Below are 22,313 nucleotides of genomic sequence, written 5' to 3' on the forward strand. Positions count from 1 at the left end.
GCAGTGCTTTAAAAATGATTGATCATAGCGAATCTGAATTTTTATCAGAATTGCCTGTGTTGTACAGCATATAGATAAATACTTTAAAATGGGGTCATACAGACAGATGCCTTTGAGAAAATTCATTTTTTCTTTGTGGTGTAAAAAAATACTAAAAAGAATAACAATAGGAGGCAGCTGGGTAGCTCAGTGGATTGAAAGTCAGGCCTAGAGACGGGAGGTCCTAGGTTCAAATGTGGCCTCAGACACTTCCTAGCTGTGTGACTCTGGGCAAGTCACTTGACCCCCATTGGCCACCCTTACCACTCTTCCGCCTAGGAGCCAATACACAGAAGTTAAGGGTATAAAAATTAAAAAAAAAAAAAAAAGAATAGCAATAAAGGAGTATTTCCTCAATAAAACAAAAAAGGATTGACCTTAAAACAGGAGCCAAGATAATGTACAACAGAGAAATCTTAGAAACAACTCCACTAAAAACTAGCGTAAAGGACGAGGCTCACTTGTATTCAATGCCATTTTGATGGTGTGCATTGATAAGCCACATCTTAGTTAGGTGGTAGAGGAAGAAGAGACATGAGGTAAAAGAGTTGGGTTCTTGCTCAGGGGCACCCAAGCAGCTCTTGACCAGCTGATAACAGGAAGAGAGGCTGGCTGTCTCCCCATCATGTATCACCGAGACATAATCGAGGACCTCCCAAGCCTCATCATGGACCTCTTGTACTTCCCTCTGGAGACTCCTGGAGGGGCAGAAGATATTGACAGAAGGCTCTGGAAAGAATTGACCAGAGTCTCTGAGTCTTGAGCAGAAAACTGAAGACCTCAGAGGCTTAGGTCGTTGTGGCCCAGGGCAGGCAGGGAAACACTCTTAAGACTCTTTAAGTTGCAGAGAAGGTATATACCTGCATTGACAGAGAGCCAGTTCCCACTTGGGAGCTACTCATGCCAGTGAAATCAGAACTCCTGTCCTTCTCCCCCATCTTATTTGGGGAATTGGGGGATGATCATGATCCTGACTGGTAGATTTAGACCGGTGCTTCATACCACATAGAACAATGAATTCTAGTCAGGCAAGGCAGTGTGGTATAGTGGATAGAGTGTTCAACTTAAAAGCTGAGGGACCTGGGTTCAATTTCTGTCTTAGACTCTTGGGAAGTCATTTAACTTTTCAAAGCATTAGTGTCATCTGTTTTAAAAAAAAAAGGTGGATGATAGGCAATATTGGATTCAGTGGTTATTGTCTTTTCCAATTCAGAATCTATGACCCTTCAATCCTAGATGGCAATCTGAACTATTTTAAAATTATGGATGAAAGGGAGCAGCTGGGTAGCTCAGTGGATTGAGAACCAGCCCTCAAGGTGGGAGGTCCTGGGTTCAAATGTGGCCTCAGACATGTCCTAGCTGTGTGACCCTGGGCAAGTCACTTAGTCCCCATTGCCTAGCACTTACTACTCCTCTCCTTTGAAAACAATATACTGTACTGACTCCAAGATGAAAGGTAAGGTTTTTTTTTTAATTATGAATGAAAATAAAATAGTGTATTTACCTCTGTTGTAGAAGGGAGATAAATTTTTAGCAAAAGAAATTATTAGGAAGAGATATATTTGGTTACATAAAAATAGAAAACATTTAAAAACAAGCAATATAGTAAACAGAAGGAAATGATAGGTGGAAAAAATGTGTCAAATAATGACAGACAAGCATTTGACTTCTAGGATATATAAGGATTGTTCAGATATTCAGAGGCACCTCCAATTCTCTAGTAAGTGGCTAAAAGATACGAATGAGCAGTTTTGAAAAGAGGAAACCAAAATTATTAGTAATTGCTTGGGGAGATGTTCAACCCCAATAACAATCTAAGAAAGGCAAACAAAATAACTGAGGCTTCTTCACACCCCCTGAAACTGGCAAAAATAACACAAAGCAATTGAATCCAGTGATGATGCTACTTTGGGGGAAAAGGCCCATTTATTGTTGGGAAAATTGCAAAGTAGGAGTATCTTTTTGCTAAGCATCCTTAGCAAATCCAACACAAGTCACAAAAATAATCATATTATTTGGTTGAATTCCATTTTGAAATATTTGTCCTGAAAGTATAATCTTAAAGAGGAAAAAAAAAATCTCTATGCAGAAATATTTAGAGCAGTGGTTCTCAAACTTTTTTGGCCTAGAAAAAATATTACTTAGAGCCCCCTGTCACATACTATCACTGCCCCCTTACAGTTATTCACTGCCCCAAAATGCACCTGTGGCCATCACTGCCCCTCCCCGGGATCACTGCAGCACCCACCAGGGGGCGGTGGCGCCCACTCTGGGAATCACTGATTTAGAGCAACATTATTTGCAATTGTGGAAAATGGCAGAGATTCTAAATGACAATAGGAGGATGACTAAATAAATTGGACTACATTAATGTGATGCTATATTATAATGCAATTAAAATCGATCCAGGTGAGAAATAAAGGAAATCTGGAGATTTGTTATTCTGAAATTCTGCAAAATAAAAATGGAACTCTGGCTACATAAAGTGAAAAGTAAACAGGAATGGATGAATGGAGTTGCCGGTGGCATGGACTGAGAAGTTAAGTTGTTTTATGGGTTCAAATTCATTGTTTTAAATATAGTTATAGAGCCCGTTTAATAGGGCTCTTTGGATGCTTCAAATAAAACATAGCTGAATAAAAAGTATTCTCATTTAGAATACCATATTCCACTTTTATGCTCCTATCCCTCTCTATTTATCCAGATGACACCTGTAGAGAGTGCACATTAATTACACTCCTGCATGATCTAGCAATGTGAAGCCCCAAATCTGGCCCCTAATTGATTCTGGAGGTTAGGCGAGCGAGGCACTTGATTGAATCCGGGATGCCTTTTCACGCCTAAACCGATTCCATAATGGCTCAAAGCCCGCAAAACAACCGATTCCCCGTCCAGACGGATGGATAGAGATGAGAAAGACCGCCTGAGAAGGGTTTTCGCCATCGAGCGAATCAAGCGAACGCGAGCCCCAGCCCTCCAGGACCTCATGTTTAGGGGGGGGCAGCGTGTGCACAGAGAAGTCAGCCCCAACTGCAGAAGGCAGTTCAGAGCCGTTTGGGGGGAGTAAAGGAGGAGACGAGGCTCCCTCTGTGCCCCGCTGCGTGCCTGCCTCCAGCCCCCCTCTCAGCGGTCCCCTGCCATTAACTGTCCTCTTCTTTGATGTTTAGGAGACTCAACTGTTGAATCCGGAAGGGCTGGAAGGGACTTCGGAAAGCAGCAACTCCAGCCCCTTCATCATCCAGGTGAGGAAACTGACCCCTTCCCAGATGAAGTGACCAGATCCCAGGTAGTGAGTGTTGGCGTCCAAAGGCGCCTTCTCCTTGGGTCAGGGGCCGGTCCTGCTCTCCCCCGAGCCGGGCACCCTCCCCGTGCGGTCCTCTCCCCTCACGCTTGTCCTCAAGCTGTCCCTCTGCCCCCCTGGACGAGGATTTGAGGTGGTGAGTTGACTGCCATCTTCCCACCTCCTTTGGGGGCTGGTTTGGGCTTTTAAATTGAATCACTTGCCCCCCCCCATCCCCTGGACTCCTCCTTCCTCATTCAGTAAGCCCTGCTCTGTCGGAAGTGTCGCCTTTCCCTTCCCTTCCCGGCTGCCAGGGGCTTCCTGTGAATGTAGGGACTGAGAAGGCCCCTAAAGCCTCTGCCCGGTGTCTTGGCTGTGGTCCCAAGCACCGGCATCCCAACGTTGCTATAGAGACGACGTGACCTGAGGTTGCCTCTGGCATCTGGAGGGTCCTGCCGCTGGCTGCCTCCTGTAAGCAGGGTGGAAAGGTGGGCTCTGGGCAGCTGCCCTGTCTGGTCTCTCAGGACTATAACGGATGGCCTCCAGCTTTCATTAGCTCATCCCATTTGGTGGCACAGACTAATAGCTAACTCCTGAGGCTTGTTTTAAGCTGGCACTCACAGAGCCCCCCTAGTCCATCACCTGGAAGGATTTGATTGCCCTGGTGAAGAGTGATCTAGCCTGAGTCTTGGCTAGCTCACCCAAAGCTAGGGAGGATTGTTGGCTTTTTTTTAACCCTCACCTTCCATCTTAGGATCCACACTGCTTATTGGTTCCAAGGCAGAAGAGTGGGAAGAGCTAGGCAATGGAGGTGAAGTGACTTGCCCAGGGTCACACAGCTAGGAAGTGTCTGAGGCCACATTTGAATCCCAGACAGACCTCCTTTCTCCAAGCCTGGCTCTCCAGCCACCTAGCTACTCCCAATCATTGACATTTATAGACCATCATTCCCTGAGTTGTAAAAACATAAGACATGGATAACAATGAAATAAAACATTTCCAAAACACATAAACACAAAAGAGCACTCCTAAAGAAGAAGAAAAGGAAAAAAATTCTCTCCTTAAACTATTGGGATGACTTTGAATGTTTGGGTTTGTCAGAAGGCTTATTGGATCAGAATAAAACTTTAGGGGGTCCTTTGGGCAGAGACACTCTCTGAGCATCTTCCCCACCAGGCCACGGCCCCAGTGAGGACGGTCTTTTTCCCTGTGAGCCGCCTGTCATTGGTCACTGGGAAAGTTGCCCACCTTGCTAAGGAAACCCCAGAGAAAAGTGTTTGCACCATTGAGTGGTGGGTTGGAGAGTAAGTGTAGCTGGTTAGCAGGAAGGAACAGATGGAGGAGGAAAGGAAGAAGGGAGGGCATGAGCAGCTTCCAGGTGAGTCGATTGCAGATTTAGTTCAGTTTTGGAATAAATGTGTCCCCACTGTGGAGCTAACAAGGCTATTTATTATATATACCACCTGACACCGGACGCCTTCTTGGAATAACTAATAAGATTTCTGCAACTTGTCCAGAGGATTCTGCTGTCAGGGAATCCCCAAAACTGTGATTTTGTGCTCTTTGTTGGAGCCAGAACAGAACCTCCAGGAAGTTTGGCCAAGGGACTCCATTCTCCCTCTAGTGATGATTGAATTGGTTTTGAAAGCATGGATCTGTTGGTGAGTGGCAGAACATTTTATAAAAAACATTTACCTTCCATCTTAGAGTCCATACTATGTATTAGTCCTAAGGCAAAAGAGGAGCTTATGTGACTTACCCAGGGTCATACAGTGAGGATGTATCTAATGTCAGATCTGAACCTGGAACCTCCTATCTCCAAACTTGGCTCTCAATTTACTGAGCCACCCAGTTGGACTTTCTGAATGAATTTGATATCTGTCAGATTGTTCTCCATTAAGCCCATAGCCACCCTTCCCCTATTGGGTCAATTCTAGAGGCTCCCTCTCGGGAACAAATATAAAACCCCTTTTGGCCTTATAAGTCCTAAAGAACCTGGCCCCCTCCTGCCCTTCCAGCCTTCTTACACCGTCCTCCCCTAGGCACTCTCTGATCCAGTGACCCTGGCCTCTCCGCTTGCTGTTCCTCACATGAGATGCTCCATCTCTTGGCATTTTCCCTGGCTGTCCCCCTTGCTCTGAATTCTCCTTCCCTTCTTCCTCCTCATTTCCACCCTTTAGCTTCCCTGTCTTCCTTCGAGAGTCTGCTGGTGTCCCACCTTCTGCCAGACACCTTTTCCAGGCTCCTTAATACCAGCCCCACCCTCACCCCAACACTGTCTCCAGTTGAATCTGGCTCTACCTTGTTTGGCCATCTTTGCTTGCATGTGGTCTCCCAGAGCCCCTTGAGGCAGGCCTACCTTTTATTTTTCTTCATCTCCAGAGCCCGGATCAGAGTTAAGGCTTGTTGACTTAGTGGATTCTCGTGGCAAACAAGGCATCTGTGGACACAGATGGCTGGTTGCCACCCTGGGATGGTCTCGATTCCTTTTTCTGCTCCTCCGCGTTGTCTTTGTTCCTTCTGAGATCCTTTCTCCATCTTCCTTTCTTTACAAATGGGCAGCCTACAGATTTTAGTGGATTCCAAGCAGATCTGCACACATAGGAAGAAAGGATCAACATGGATTTTTCTTGCAAAATGCTTCCTTGGAAGCAGTTGTTAAAGACTCATCCGTTGGATCCTGCCATCCTAATTGTGCTCCTCTTTGTCTTGGCTGATGAGACACGCATGTCTCCTTTGGCTCTTGCCTCTCTCCTCATCCCTTGTCCTCCGGTCACCTTGCGTTTGCTCTGGCTCTGCCCGTCTGGGCCCTTGCTTTCCTGATACCGCTAGAATGTAAGCCCCTCGAGGGCAGGGGTGGTTGTGTCCCCAGTGCTTAGGCTAGTGCCCCGCTCAAAGTAGGCACTGAGTAAATGCTTGTCGATTGATTTCTTTAGAAGTGATTTTTCTTATCTTTCAGGGTGTGTTTTTATTGAAAATTCACCTTTCTGCAGGTCGAAGCTTTTACTCAGGAGGATCCCCTGGCATACCAGTCTATGAGAGCCAAGTGTGGGAAGTGTGTGTGTATGTGTGGGTAGAGCCAGGAAACCAGTCCTGTTCACGGCTGCCTGGAGAAGGAGGACGATGACGACGGCAATATACGGAGCAACCACTTGCAAGATGGCGGCCAAGTCCCTCCTGCCCTATGGATATGGAACTTGGATTTATCAAAAAGAGAGCCTCCAGCCCCTCTGAAAGTCTCCTCTGCCACCATGTCTGTTTGATAGCCCGAGATGGGACAGTATCACCACTTTGGGGGTGGAGGGGGGCTGACACACCATGTGCTCTGAAGCCATTCAGCTCACTGTTGGGTTGGATGCATGTTGGCCCATGAGCTGCCGCTGTCCATTGAGACGGTGCTGAATGAGCTAAAAGGCAGCTGGGAGGACCAGCCTGCTCCCGGGTACCACTGCTTACTGTGGGCTCACTGATCAGAGACGACGTGCTCTGCTCAAGGCCGATGCAGGTCCTGCCCCAGAAGAAATCACCCAGGGGAAGGCCAGTGGGTATCATAAATGGCCCCTTCAAGTCAGATGGCAAAAATACCGTGTCTGCCTTTTATTCATGTGGATATTTTAAAAATAGCTACATAATGGAAAGCAGAAGTTCAGGTTATGGGTTGACTCTCTAGCCCAGGATGCCCTTTGGTGATTCTGTTTATGGACTTGTGTGCAGGGTCAGACAACCCTCCCCGGCTACCTCTTCTAGGCCCTCGAGGCCATTTTGGATAAAAGCAAGACCCTGGGTATGGCCACTCCAATAGGACGCCAAATAGAACTGCTGTTAACATAAAGATTTACTCTGAGGATTCATTATTGATAGTAGAATTCTGAAAAACAACATATTAAAAAAAACCCAAAAGGAGCAAGTGGGGTGATAATGAATGGCAAGGGAGCCATTCAGCAATTCCCAATATTTGATTATGGTACCATGACAATATTACTACCTAGTCAAGTGTGATCAGTTGGCCTTTCCTCATGTAGACTTGCTGATGACCAGCTTCCCCTTCTCTTCTGTCCTCTTCTGGGTTTTCTGACTTGCCTTTACTGTCTTTCTTTTGTCCCCTTAAATTTATTGCCTTCCACCTCTCCCCTGATCACCTGTCTAGCCCCTTCTGCATTATTGTTTTTGGTTTGGACCTGAGGTTTCACGAGAGAGCTCTCGAGGCGGATGAGTAACCCTTCCATCAGCTACCTTGTTATGTGGTCCCTACCCTATTTCCTAGGTTACTCTGTCTCTCCTATCATATATACCCCCAATTTTCCCCAGTAAATGTCTGTCCCCCCCCTTTTTTTTCCTTTCTCTTATCTGCGTTCCTTGGATATGGGCTCCCAGTAGTCAGCAAGGTGGGGAAAGCTAGAACTTCACATCCCAAGCGCAGATGTCTCTATGCAGTGGATCCATGCTTTGGATGGTGGAGCTTCCTAGAAGACGAGCTTTTCTTTCTTGGCTCTTCTTCCTCGGTCCAGAAGAAGGGTCGTTTATTCTAGTGGCTGTTGGCAAACCAAACCCTGCAACTCGAATCCCAGCATCTGAAGGTTGAAGAGGACCTTGCGGGTCATCCAGCCCAGCCTGTCGCTGAAAAGTCAATCCTGTGACCTCTACCCAGTGGATAGTCATCAGTAGCCTGTTGCATGTAGTTTGGGTTGTAGAATTGAGAAGCAGGATGAGTCAGAGGCGATGGTGGCCTCACTGTTTTTTCCTCTCTGCCCAGCCTTGACACGAGAAAGCACTTTACTCACCTGCAGGCTTGCCCTTCATTGTTCTGACCAGGCCAGCCTTGTGCCTGCTGCTCTGTGTTACTCAGAGGTCCAGCCTTTGCCTAAATACCAAAGCCTTGATTGACTCCTGCAGATTTTCTCCAGGACATCAGGATGGGAAGGAAGAACAACCTCCTTTCAACAGGCCACTCGATGCCTGCATTCTTTTGCCAGACCCAGATCGCCTCCACATGGCCAAAGTCCGAGTTTTCCGAAGAAGTTGCCAAGCTGATGACATGATGGCAGCCACCAGAAGAAGGCATCCTCTTTGCTCCCTGGCTGTTGGGAATATGGTTATGTAGGAGACCCTAAGGAGACTTTTTAGAGAGATTCCTTTAACTTCGTGGTTCTTAGTTCTGGGTCTAAAGAATGTTTCTTCCATGGAACATTTTTGAAAGAACAAGCTGTGGACACTTGAAAGCCTGTGTAGGGCCACCCCCATCCCAGTATATCATGGTTTGAGTAGCTCCAGAAAGGCTCTTTCCACAGACCTGTCTCCCCACCTTCAACCCTTTCCTTAGCCCATCTGCCATATTGTCTGAAATATTCCACCTTTTGAAATTAATTCTTTTGGCTTGCTCCCCTTTTAAAATAAAAATATAGCTGGGATGAGTGATAACATTGGATCCTCAGCTATTATTCCCGCAGGGCTCATTCATTTATCAGGTTGTTCTCCTCGCTGATAGCTGGTGCATTCCTTGCAGGAGTGGAGGTCTTGACCAGCAGAAGGAAGGAGAAGTCCCTTGGAAGCAGGAAGAAGACAGGCTCTGGGAGTTCCCCACTGGGTTGGGGCTACTCCTGACTTCCCAGGGAGACATGAAAACACTGGATTTCTGGGGGAAGGAAAGTTCGGAAGACAAACTTTTATTTTTACTGACTGTAAACTGCATGTGTGCATCTTGAATAAACTGACTAGAATTGGGTTTTTGCCCATAAGTCTGAATACGTATCAAAGAATTAATTTAAGCTTCCAACCAAGAAAAAAGAAAACTGGATTTTGGGGAGAAAAAACAATCACTTCTTTCTCCAGACTCTACTGAGAAACATTTTGAATTTCTCAAAACTTAATAAATAATATAAATCTAATAAATAAATGAAGTAGATTGAAATTATTGTAGCTCTGAATATTAATAACTTTAATTGCTGGCTAATAAAGACAATACGGCGTCCTGGGAAAGCATACTAGGTTTGGAATCATAGGATCTGGATTCACATCCACCTCGGTCACTTATTGACTGTGATCTTTGGCAAGTAAGCGTCAACAAGAAGAGATGTGAAGGTAGACCCAAGGTGACATACCGTGAGTGAGAAGTGTGGGGAATGGAGCCCATGACATCTGACCCCCCCATTAAAAAAACCCAACCATAACTCTTCGTGGAGATTTTTGCTTTTAGTTTTGGTGTTTATATGTTTCAAAGACCAAAGGCATTTTATTTTGCAATAATTCAAAGCCCAAGACCTCTGCTAACCACCCAAGCCAGGTGTTGACTTGAGGTCAAATCTTCAGATAGAGGTCCTCATGCATATGGCAGCCACACAGTTGGGACTTAGAGCTTCTCTCTTGAAGATTTTTTCATCGTACCAGTTGTCTGAGCTCTCTCCACCTCGGAATTATTTTGTATCTACTTCTTTTTTACTTATCTGGATGTTTGTATCCCCTAGTCAAATGTAAGCTCCTTGAGGGCAGGGACTGCTTAATTTTAATTTTTGTATTTTTAGCACCTAGTTAAATGCAGCATTTATGAATCACCTTCTGTTTACCAGGCACCAGGCTAAGTGTCAGACGCCTAGTATAGAACCTGGCATATAGAGGGTTAAAAAATACATATTGAATTGAAGTAAATGTATTTTTTGCCCTATGAAGATTGCAGCTACAGTGACTATAATGTTTCTACTGCCTCAAACCATTGCAAATATGGCTGGAAAGCTGTGTCAGGAAGAGATAGCACTTTCTTCATCTCTAATAATAATTCTAGCTAGCATTTATATAGTGCTTTAATGTGGCAAATGTTACCTCATTTGATCTCCCTAGCAACCCCGAGAGGTAGGCACTACTATTATCCTTATCTTATAGTTGAGGAAAAGGAGGCAGCCTGAGGTTCAGGGGCTTACCTAGGGTCACCACAGCTACCATATATCTGAAGCAAGATTTGAACTCAGATCTTCTTGGTTCCAGGTCCAGCACTCTAACCACTGTCATACTTCCTACCACATCTGTAAAATGCGGACATAATATAGTATGTCCCTCACAGATTTGTGGGGAGGACCATTGGGCGGTTGTGTGTATTTTAAAGGACTTTACAAACCTGAGGAAGAAAGTTTTTAATCTTAGAAAGTTTCTTGAGGCACTGAGATGTTGAGACTTGCCCAGGATCTCTCACATACGTGTGTGAAGCCAGGATATGTCCTAGGTAAGAGGCAGGTCTTACACACTCTAAGGCTCAGGTAACCAGAACCTTATAAAGATGCTGAATGAGAGAGGCATCATCCATGACAATCCTGACAATCCTGACAAGTGGCGGATCTAAGAAGCCAAAAGTAATAGTAAAAAGCAGCCAAGAAATGAGAGTCTCAAACTGCAGTCAGGCCTCCTTATGGAGGAGGGAGAGCTGAATAGGAGCCCCCAAACCTTTTGTTCTGAAAGGTAACAAGGTCCTAAAGCTGTTGACTGAAAGACTTATAAAGGTTGGAGGATTCTTCATGGCTTTGAGTGTGAGTCCTTGGGACAAACAATCTTTACCTGATGGGTTCCATTTGCCGTATAGCAGGTGAGCCAGAAATCGCCCCCTGCATCACTGAAGAATGGAGGACCCTGAGTTCCTCGATTGGGGTTTGTTATCCAGAGCTCTCTCTGGATCATTGGCTTGACCTGGAGACCACTTTCCTTAATACACAGCTCTTTTTGCTTCAGTAATAGCATTAAATGTAATGACTTGATGTTTGGGTTTGTAACTATCAACTTTACAAATCCAAGATGGCAAGTGATTGTAGATATCCAGGGCTCTCCATGGACTGCCCATTCAGGGGTGTGTTATGATGGTCAAGGAAGCAAATGGGACTGAGGCTTTATTAAGAGAAGTATTGTAGGGGGCAGCTATAGGTGGCTCAGTGGATAGGGAGCCAGGCCTTGGAGACAGGAGGTCCTGGGTTCAAATCTGGCCCCAGACACTTTCTAGCTGGGTGACCCTGGACAACTCACTTAAACCCCGTTGCCTAGTCCTTACTGCTTTTCTGCTTTAGAACCGATATATAATATTGATTCTAAGATGGAAGGCAAAAGTTCTGAAGAGAGAGAAAAGCACGGCATCCAGGACTAAGGTGGTGTTAGTCCTGTTCTAGTTTCTGATCAGGTTATAACTGGAATATTGTGTTTGGTTCTGAGTGAGTCAGTCAACAAAACATTAAGCACCTCCTGTGTGCCAGGCACTGCTAAATAAGAGCTGGGGATAGGAAGAAAGGAAAAAGGGTCCCTACCCTCAAGGAGCTTCCATCAGGATGAATGGCATGCCTCAGGATAACTTGAGGGCAGCCACACTTGGGGAAAGACTTGAGGAAATGCTAATTGAAGGTGCTACAGAGAAGGTATGTCCGTGGATGGGTGCTGGGGACAGGTGAGATGTGATTGCCCTCTTCAAGTATCTGGAGAAGCTTCAAATAGAAACCAAATTCCCTTTGCTCAGCTTGGCCCCAGAGAATGGGACTGGGCATGCCCGGTGGAAATTGGTGAGGCAAATTTAGGGTTGATGGACAGACGAAAGACTTCTCCAGGACTGTCTCAGGAGTTGGTGGGTTCCCCCTTGCTGGAAGTCTTCAAGCAAATGCTGCATGAACATTTACTAAGTCCCATGTTGTCCTATGAGTAAAATCTTCAAACCAATTTATAAAGCTTTAGGCTAACAGCTTGCCTGTTCTCAGGGTCACAGGAAAAACTGCTGGTTGGACTTTTTTTTCTCTCTGGGGATGGGCTGAGCACAGGTCAGTCCCAAGGGACAGCCTCCTTGGAGGAGAATGAAGATTGATTTTTTTTTTCCTGCAGGGGATTTTCAGCTGCCTGCCTTCTCTGTCAGAGCCAGAATCATGGGGAATAATTATATGAACATACAGGCATGTGGTGTTGATTCAAAGTGGGAGGAACTGGGAGATCAGTATTAACATTAATGTATTTACTTGCTATTCTCTAGAAGACTTCTCCCCTGATGGAGTCAAAGACAAATTGGATTTAATTTTTGAATAAGCAAGTCAGTAGGAGGAAGCCAATTGCATATGGACTGTAAACACTGGTTGTGCCGAGCTTTTTAGAGAAGGGGAAAGGGAGATCCTCTCAGCCTACTAGCTGATGGAGACCAATTAAAAGTGGGTATCCTCAGGGAAAGGTCCATCAGAAATAAATACTGTCTGGAAAACTCAGACATCTTTGAGAAGATTGGCCTAAATCTGATGATTTATTTCCCTCTTTCTCTGGGGAAATGCTTGTACTTAAAATTGAGTAACTTCTTTATCTGGGAATTCTTTCAAAAATGTTCTCTTTTGTGTATTTTTTTTTAGGGGATGGGGAGACATAATGCTGGGGAGATAATGCCCTTCTTCTGGGGAACAAAAATGAAGATGTATGCTTATAAAGTTCCAGGAGCTCCCTCATGCCCCTGGGATGAAACAGATACTCTGTTTGATTTTGAAAGCCCTTCAGAAAAAGAGCTTCAGCCCACTTTTCCAGGCTGATTACAAATCAATGTCTGTAATTTTTTTCTACCCATACTTTCTTTTAAAATGTTTTTTATTTTATTTATTTCTATTTTTTATTCCTCCCTTCCTTTCCTTTTTTCCTCCCAACCCCGAGTGAGAGAAGACCAATATTTGACAAAGTTCTCTGTATGAAACTATACAATACATAGTTGCATATATCAAGATGAATAGTATCTGGAGATGAATAGTATTTTCCTTGAAAGGTCCTTTGTAGTTAATTTGAATATTCAGAATAACTTAATCATTCACTACCCTAATGGTACTATGTCTCTGAAAAATGAGATTAAGAATAGCACTTACTTCATAATAATAATACCTAGGTGACTGGCACATACTAGATGTTTAATAAATGTTTATTATGGATTGGATGAATATTATGGTTACTTGGGCTTGGAGAAATCTGTTTGTAATACAGATAACCAGAGTCATTCCTCAGGAAACAGTAACAGTAGTGCCTGTTTTTAAAATCTTAATTGATACCTCCTCTTCTTTTTTTTAACTCCTTCCTTCCATCTTAGAATTAATACTAAGTATTGGTTCCAAGGCAGAAGAATGGTAAGGGTCAGCAGTTGGGGTTAAGTGATTTGCTCAGAGTCACACAGCTTGAAACCTTTTTAATAACATACTTTTCTCTAGAAGCAGAGATAAGGAAGGAATGCATTCAGGCTTAGAAAAAGTGAGAGTAGAAGGAAGTAGTGGTAATGAATGTCGATGGCTTTTCTTCAGGAGTATGGTTTAGAAAGGGAAGAGAGTTTATGGGAATGGTAGAGTCAAGGGAGGCTTCAGTTTGGACATATTCTCTTTAATCCTTCTTGATCTTGAGATTCTCCTAAATCAATAAGTAGACTGCAGATTTGTAGGAAATGGATAACAATCTCTTCTTTGAAACTCTCCTAAAATGGGATCTCTTAGAGATAAGATGGGAAGGGGCAAAAAGAAATCAGGGGTTAGAGGATGGGGGTGGAAGTAAAGGTTTCATCTCAATATTACCCATTCAATTCTGGAAGAGCTTTCTGGCAAGATTAACATTGTGGCAATAAAGAATGTGCTTTATCAGAGACCTCAGAGTTTCTCTAGAGACTGACCTTATTGGGATCTCCCACTTCTCTTCTTCCTCTCTGAGCCTCCCCAGGGTTAAAATTCAGCATTGTGCAAGGGTTTCATTTCTCATCTTTCATTTGGAGATTATATTTTATATTGTATATGGTATACTAGAAAGAATATTGGCTCTGGGAATAGAAGATACAGGTTCAAATCTCACTTCTCTTATTTACTATCCAGCTGACTGTGAGCAGGATGTTTTTCTTCTATGGGATCTGGTTTCCTAATCTGTAAAATAAATGCCCTCTCTAAGGTCTCTCACAGTTTTCGTTCCTATGATTCTATGAACCTACTAAAGGAAACTTCCTCAATTGTTTTCGGACAGAATCATAGGATCCAGAGCTGGAAGGGACCTTAGAGACCGTCTAGTCCAACTCTCTCATTTTACAGAGGAGGAAACTGAGGCCCCTCAAGGTGACACGACTTGCTCAAAGAACCACAGGTAAATGAGTAAACAGAGCAGGGACTGAGCCCAGGGCGAGTGACCTTTCTCCTTCCCATGGGTCCAGATGGGACAGTGGGTGTGAGGGTCAGAAAAATGTTGACTTAGAGCCAGACCTTGCAGTGAGGACCATCTGTGAAGGCTTCCTCCTTTCCTCTAGGCTTCCTCAGTCCTTTGATCTAAGCTCAGTTTTGCTTCCATCCCTCCCCTGTCCATTTAGCTCCATACTTCTCTGTGGATGTGCTCCCCGCCAGGAGACTATAAACTCCCTCAAAGAGAGTGACTGTGGCTTTCATCTCTGCATCCCCAGCTTCTAGCTTTGTGGATGCATAATCAATCCTTGTTGAAGCCAATTGAAACGTAGGCTGTTAAAACAGATGATTGATTATGTTCTGGCCACTCTGACTAAATTGTTATAAATGATGGAGGGAAATTAAGCTTGGCAATTTTATATGGGGGAATAGAGCTTGAATTGGAGAAGGAATGGATCGCCTCTCTTAAGCTGTCAAAGACAGGTAGGCAGGTAGGTGGCTCCATGGATTGAGATCCAGGCCTAGAGATGGGAGAGGTCCTGGGTTCAAATCTGACTTCAGACCCTGCCTAATTGTGTGACCCTGTGCAAGTCACTTCATCCCCATTGCCACTCTTCTGCCTTGGAACCAATACACAGTAATGATTCTAAGATGGAAGGTGAGGGTTTAAAGAAAAAAAGTCTTCTGAGGCAAGGGACAGTGGGATTAGCACTGTGTTAGGGTTTTTCTCCTCAAGAATATAATAAGTATGGACAGCCACAGGTATCTCACCTAGTGTCAAAAGGGTCTTTGTTGGGAAAATGCCTGCTGGTTGATGAAATGACTCCAATAAAATCTGATTGTTGGCAGCCTCTGGGTGTTTGTAATTTATTTTGCATGTATTTTGCAGAAGTACAAAACTGTCTCTCTAGTAGCCCTAAGGAGACAGTCAGCTCCTGCTTGGAGAAGGCTCCCTGTGGGTCTCCCTCTGTCCACAAGTGCTCAGGATCTCGCAGCTTGTCTCAACTTCTCCTTTCTACCCAGAACATTTTCCCAGGACCCCTTTGCACAAGCACATCCTCGCTTGTATTATCGTAATCTGTATTTCTATTTTCTTCCCTTCATCGAAAGTGTCCGATGGCTTGGTGGTGGGCTGGACACTTTGGAGCCCCTACAGCATGCCCAAGGGTGCAGACTAAGAAGTAAATAAATAATAATATTTGGCTTTTGAAAATATTTAATTAATTTAAATTAATTTTTGAAGATAAAATGATTAAAAATTTTAAATAAAATCTAAAATTAATATAAAAAATGATAAAATAAAAAACCCAGACTAAGAAATTTTAAAAAAAACCAACCAAATAAATAAAAACATGGTAGAACACAGACATGTGAGCCTGAAACCCACCAGGACTCTCTCGTCGTTTCTGTGGGATTTCGGCTCTCTGGGCTCGATGGGCACCGGGACACGTCCGCAGAACCTGGGAGGGCAGGCTGCTCGTGGTGGTGCTTAATCAGTGTCTGCTGAACGAACTAACCATCTGCCTCCATAATGGGAAATCATTAAAATGGTCTCTTTGTTGTCATTACCTTGGGGCAGCCAGGCCGTGCAGTGGGCAGAACCCTGAGCTCTGGGATCGGGAAGACCTGAGTTCTCATCTGGCCTCAGACACTTCCTAGTTCAGTGACCCTGGGCAAGTCATTTCTCACTCCATTTGCCTCAGTTTCCTCATCTGTAAAATGAATTGGAGAAGGACATGGTAAACCATTCCAGGATCTCTGCCAAGAAAAACCGAAATGGGGGGTCCTAAAGAGCTGGATATGACTGAAATGACCGAATGACAACAAAAATAGTGACTTTGCTAAGATAGCAGGGATAGATCCATCAGCACACATGTATTATGCACCTAATAAGTGCCAGCCATTATGTGAGGACTTGGGATACAAAGAAAAAGCGAAATAAACCTGCCTTCAAAGAGCTTACATTCTGATGGGGAGACAACACACACATAAAGAATTATAGAGGGGCCAGCTGGGTGGCTCAGTGGATGGAGAGCCAGGCCCAGAGATGGCAGGTCCTGGGTTCTAATCTGGCCTCAGCCACACTGAACCCCCATTACCTAGCCTCTACTGTTCTGCCTTGGAACACAGCATTGATTCTAAGATGGAAGGGAGGGGTTAAAAAAAAAGGAATTATACATACAACATACGTACACAGTTAATACAAAACGCGTAGATTTGGAGCCATGAAGTGCATAGATGGCGATTCCCCACATTTTAGAAAAAAAGGAAATGAAGACCTCAAGAAGGAAAGTGATTTGCCTAAGGTCATCCAGATAATGTGACCTTGTTGGGATTTGAACCCAGGTCCTCTGACATGAAATCCAGCCCTATTTCTTAACCACTCTTAGAACTTCTGCCCATCCACACAGTATGACTTTAGCTTCAGACCGAGATTCACAGGGCAGCATGGTGGCTGGTTCTGCAGCAAGATTTCCTTCTTCCCTTGGAACCAATACATGGTATTAGTATTTAAATATAAATAAAACCAATTAAATATAATAAAATAAAGTAAATATAAATATAAATAAAATATAAAAAATAAAACCAATACATGGTATTAGTATTTTAAAAAAGTAAAAAGAAACCCTTCCCTTCCATCTTAGAATCAATACCATATATTGGTTCCAAGACAGAAGAGTGGTAAGGGCTAGACAATGGGAGTTAAATGACTTGCCCAGAGTCACCCAGTTAGGACGTGTCAGGCTGGATTTGAATCCAGGACTTCCCATCTCTAGGCTTGGCTTTCTCTGTCCACTGAGCCACCCAGCTGCCCCACTGCCTAGTTCTTTGCACTCTTCTGCCTTGGAACTGATACACTGTATTGATTCTATGTAACGGTTATTAAAAATAAGTTATGTTACATATATAATAAAATGTTAAAGACTATAAAAATTAACTAGGTTTGTTTTCTCTGAGGAATAGTTGGGGTGGTGTGGGAGGCAATAAAAAGAAAATGAGGTTATTATGCTATCAGGATTTTTTTTTAATGTGACATATACAGAGGACCATATATTTAGAGCTGGAAAGGGCTTTAGTGGATATTGAGGGCAAACCCTTCCCTTTATAGAAGAAGAATCCAAGGTCTACAGAGGGGAAGTGACTCGCCAAAAGTCACAGAAGGCTCCTCTGAATCTTGTGTTCTTGACCCTGCATCATACTGGCCAAAGAGCCTCATGCCCCAGGGACACCCATCGATAGGCCCAGTCAGTGATGGGCTTGCCTTCTCTCCCCATGGGGAATACCCTTCCATTCTACCCGCCATCTTGGTTCAGCCTGCAGGAAGGAACAGAAGCCATGTTTTCACTCTTCTTGTCCAGGTGGTAAGATCTGTTGATGTCTTTGTTCTAGGAATCAGATTCACTAGAAGGCCTATCAGATGAGGAGACAACTGATACTGAGGATCATGGGGAGGATGGGGAGTCGGAATCAACTGATCACCGGAGTGTTATCCTGCACCTAATCTCCCAACTTAGATTCGGGATGGACCTCACCAAAGTACGTAGGCCCTCCCCTTGACCCCCAGGGTGGGCTTCCTTTCTGGCCTTAGCAAATTGGGCTATTGAGGGTGGGCTCGGGGAAAGAGGCCAGAGAGAACAGGCATTTCTCACCTTTTTAATTTATTTTAATGCAAAAATATTTTTATTTTCCCAAGTACATGTAATAATAATTTTCAATGTACATTTTCCAAAATCATAAGATCCCAGCTGTCTCCCTTCCTTCCCTCCCTCCACTCGGAGATGGTAGCAATTTTATTTGAGCCATACATGTATTATCATGCAAAACACACTTGTACATGGGTCACTATTGTAAGAGCACGTGTATACCAAAACAGAATCCAAAATAAAACTGTGAATACAGTGATGTGAAAGATAGTCTGCTTTGATCTGCATCCTTCCGACTCGCAGCGGTTGTTTATCCAGAGGTGGAGAGCAGTCCCCGTCATACGTCCTTCAGAATTGTCCCAGATCATTGCGTTGCTGAGAGGAGCTAAATTTTCACAGTTGATCATCAAACAATATTGCTGTCACTGTGTCCAGTGTTCTCCCAGTTCTGGTATTTTTCTGCATCAGGTCCTGCAGATCTTTCCGGCTCTTTCTTTATTAATCATCCTGTTCATCATTCCTTACAGCACAGAAGTATTCCATCCCCATCATGTGCCACACTTTGTTCAGTCATTCCTCAATGGATGGGCATCCCTTCAGTTCCCAGTTCTTTGCCACCACAAAAGAGTGGCTAGAAATATTTTTGTACAGGCAGGTCCTTTCCCTTTTTTTATTATCTCTTTGGGACAGACCCAGTCTTGGTATTACAGGATCAAAGGATAGGTACAGTTTTATAGTTTCTCACCTCATTTAGAAGGCATTGCATTCCTCAAAGGCAACTGTTGCTCCAAAGAGAGAAAGTGCCAAGTAGGAGGCTCTGGTTCAGGAGGCCAGAGCCTTCATTTTCAGATGGAATTTCTCTGTTGGAGAATTGGCTTCTCAGTGGAGAACCAAGACTAGTCCATTCTCAGAAGCTCAGCCTAATGTTGGACAAACTACTTTCTTTCCTTGGGGCTCAGTTTTCTTATCAGTTAAATGAATGGGTATATGGGGTTGTCATTAAGGTTCCTCCTTGGTCAAGTACTTGAGGTAAAGTACTTAAGTACTTGAGATTAAGTATGTGAGCTTCAATACTTGGTTAAAGACTTAAAGTTAGATACTTAAGGACTTGAGTGTAAGTACTTGAAGTTAAGTACTTAGGTACTTGAGATTAAGTATGCAAGCTTCAATACTTGGTTAAGGATTTGAAGTTAGGTACTTAAAGACTTGATATTAAGTATGTGACCTTCAATACTTGGCTAAAGACTTGAAGTTAGATACTTAATTACTTGAGTGTAAGTACTTAAAGTTAAATGCCTAAATACTCTTAAGTGCTTGGAATCAAATACTTAAGTGCCTGAACTTAAGTGCTTGAAATAAAGTATTTGAGTTTGAGTACTTGGTTAAATGCTTGATGTTAAGTACTTAAGAACTTGAACTTAAGTACTTGGTTAAGACCTCAATTCTCTGCTCCAAGCCATCATGTCTTGCCACTTGTCATGGAAAATCTACTCCCTCCCATATATCCTGCAGAAGTATTCCCAGAGCCTCCAGCCCCAGCCCTCAGGGATGCATCTGAGCCTGGCATAGTCCAGCCTCGAACCAACTCTACCCCTCAGCCATTGAGAAGTGAATCCCTTCTGTGTGTATGTATGTGTACATGCATGCACATGTGTGTACATACAGAGATAGGTATGCCCATGGATGGTGTATGTATGTATTTACACACAAATACCTGTCTATATTTCTATCTATCTGCTCTTAGTTTAAATGGGAAAGTCCCTGCCCTTTTATGGGCATGAAATGAGAGAATTCTCTGAGAAATGAGGGCTCAAAGTCTCCAATGGTTGGCCAAGAAGGAAGCCATTGGAGAATGTGTTCTCCATCAGAATGAGTTTTAGATTTCTAAATCTCCTGGGTGGGAGGTGGCCGGCAGAGCAGGCCACTACAAGTCCCCCCAAAAGGAGGGGATGCTCATAGGATGTGATGGGGAAGGTGCTGAATCCCCCCCCCAATTCCTTGTTCTTCCCTTTTCCTTCATGGGCCAGTCCATCTCTTAGCAGTTGGGAGTTTTGGGCAGGCGTAGAGAGGATGATACAAAGCCCACCCCCAGTGCCTTGCCTTGCTTGTGGCCCCCAGAAGGGGATGTGGCTGGGAAACTAGAGGAATCATTTTCTCAGCGTCTAGAGCGAAGTATCGATGGGCTGAACGTCAAGCAAGCACTTCCGTGCTTGGGGGGGAGTTGACTCGGGACCAGAGATCCGTTGGTCCAAAAGCATTTCTTAAGGACTGAATGAGATGTCACGTATGAAACATCTGCTACCTGCTTGGTGCTTGGCTGAGTCTGGGTTGGAGAGGGGAGTGCCTAGAAGGATCCAAACTCAAAACCAGACGGTCTTGGCGCTTAGAAGGCTCCCATCCCATCGACGAGCGTAACGCCTGTGGAGAGTTAGAGAGCGTGGATTGTAAATGGTTTGGAAATTTGCAGAGATGGTGAAGGGAGCCACGGGGGAATGGGTTGGCATGCCCTTTCCAGGAGCAGTGACATTGGTTTAATGAAATGTAGTTAATTGGTTTAATTAATTAATGTATTGGAAAGAGATGAGCAGGCTTGACTTGGGGGATATGTGTGAAGAGAAGTCCAGGTAAGTTAAGGGAAGCGTGCTTGTAGCCCAGGTCTAGATAGGGGGGCCAACCAAGGAAGAGAGTGATGGGCATGAGCAGGAGGATGGGGCCAAATGCCTGGTCTATGCCGAACACTGTCCAATTCCTCCATTTTGCACAAGAGTTGGCTAATGGACTCGCCCAAGGTAATGCGTGTCTGACAGGTCTTGAATCTAGGGCCTTGGACTCCTTTGAGTCTGGGCTCAGCATATTTTCCAGGATACTCCATTGCTTCTGACATCTGTTTTGTGTGTGAAGGCAGAAGAAAGACCAGTGAGTGGGCTGCAGGCAAATACCTTTCATCTCTGTATAAAGAACTCTCGTCCAATAGAAGGGTCCGAAAGGGGACTGGCCTGCCTCTGAAGGTCAGTGTGTGCGGCGGAGAGCAGACCCGCACTTGGCGAGGTAGAGAGGACCCAGGCTCCGGAGGGGAGGCTGAACCAGGAAACCCCCAGGCTCCCTTCCACCACCTTGACTCCTTCTCAAGGGGACAGCTAGGGGGGTGAGGTCAGTGTCCTGGGAAGATGGCTCAAGGAACTGGGAATGCTAAGCCTGGAGAAGACTTAGCAGAGGCCCGAGAACAACGTGAAATCCATCTGGAAGCATTCAAAGTTCTCTCCCACGAAGGAGAGATTAGCCTGTCCTAAAGCCCAGGAATAAGACGACTTGAGGAAGGTCCCAAGTGAACTATGAAAGGCTGACGGGACGAGGAATTTCCTGAGTTGGAGCTCCAGAAAAATGGGATAAATCCCCCTCAGGAGAAGTTCTTCGTGGGGGACATCCCCAAAGGATACAGGCTGGACCGGATGACCCTGTGCAGCTTTCTCCATTCTATAATGGGAGCCTCCCTCAAGTCAATAAACGTTTATCAGTACACTCCAGGCACTATGCTAAGCGCTGTGTCCGCTGGACCAGTCTGGGTTTCTAGGTTTGGTCTTCCCAAATGGGCGCTGCAGAAACAGCCACGTGGTGGACGTCTGATCAGAGATCACCGTCTTGACCTTGGGCAGAGGAAGGGTTGGTGGTGCCGTGGCAAGCTGGCTCTGGAGTCAAGAAGACCGAGTGGGAATCCTGCCTTAGGCATGTAGTAGTTGTGTGACCCTAGGCAAGTCACTTACCTCCCATCAGCCTCAGCTGCTTTGTCTTTAAGATAATGTCAATAATATTAAAACTAATGATGATGATTGGCGACATTTACAGAGCACCTACTATGTGCGGGGTACTCTGCGGCGCACTTCACACCTGTGATCTCACTCAATCCTCAACAACCCTGGGATGGAGAAGCTGGGTGGCTCAGTGGATTGAGAGCCAGGTCTGCAGACAGAAAGTCCTGGGTTCAAAGATGACCTCAGATACTTCCTAACTGTGCCTCCCTAGGCAGGTCATTTAACCCCAGCTGCCTACCTCTTCCTGCTCCTCTGTCTTGGAACCAATATTTAGTATCAATTCTAAGAGAGAAGGTAAGAGATTATTAAAAACCACAACTATCGCCACCCCGGGAAGCTGGTGGTATGATCATTCCCATTTGACAGTTGAGGAAACTGAGGTAAACAGAAGTTAGGTGACTTGCCCCAGGTCATACACCCTTTC

At 44.6% G+C, this 22,313-nt stretch overlaps 1 protein-coding gene across 1 annotated transcript in view; it reads left to right on the forward strand.

Annotated features, from left to right (window-relative positions):
* The window catches only part of OSBPL10 (oxysterol binding protein like 10), a 107,410-nt gene that overhangs the window by 44,130 nt on the left and 40,967 nt on the right, over positions 1-22,313 (forward strand). The window contains exons 4-5 of the mRNA XM_044678876.1: positions 3,207-3,281; positions 17,827-17,973. Of these exons, the coding sequence (XP_044534811.1) occupies positions 3,207-3,281; positions 17,827-17,973 (222 nt within the window). The remainder of the gene's footprint in view (positions 1-3,206; positions 3,282-17,826; positions 17,974-22,313) is intronic.

This window comes from Gracilinanus agilis, chromosome 5 (assembly GCF_016433145.1).
Source record: "Gracilinanus agilis isolate LMUSP501 chromosome 5, AgileGrace, whole genome shotgun sequence".
In the NCBI taxonomy this organism is placed as follows: Eukaryota; Metazoa; Chordata; class Mammalia; order Didelphimorphia; family Didelphidae; genus Gracilinanus; species Gracilinanus agilis.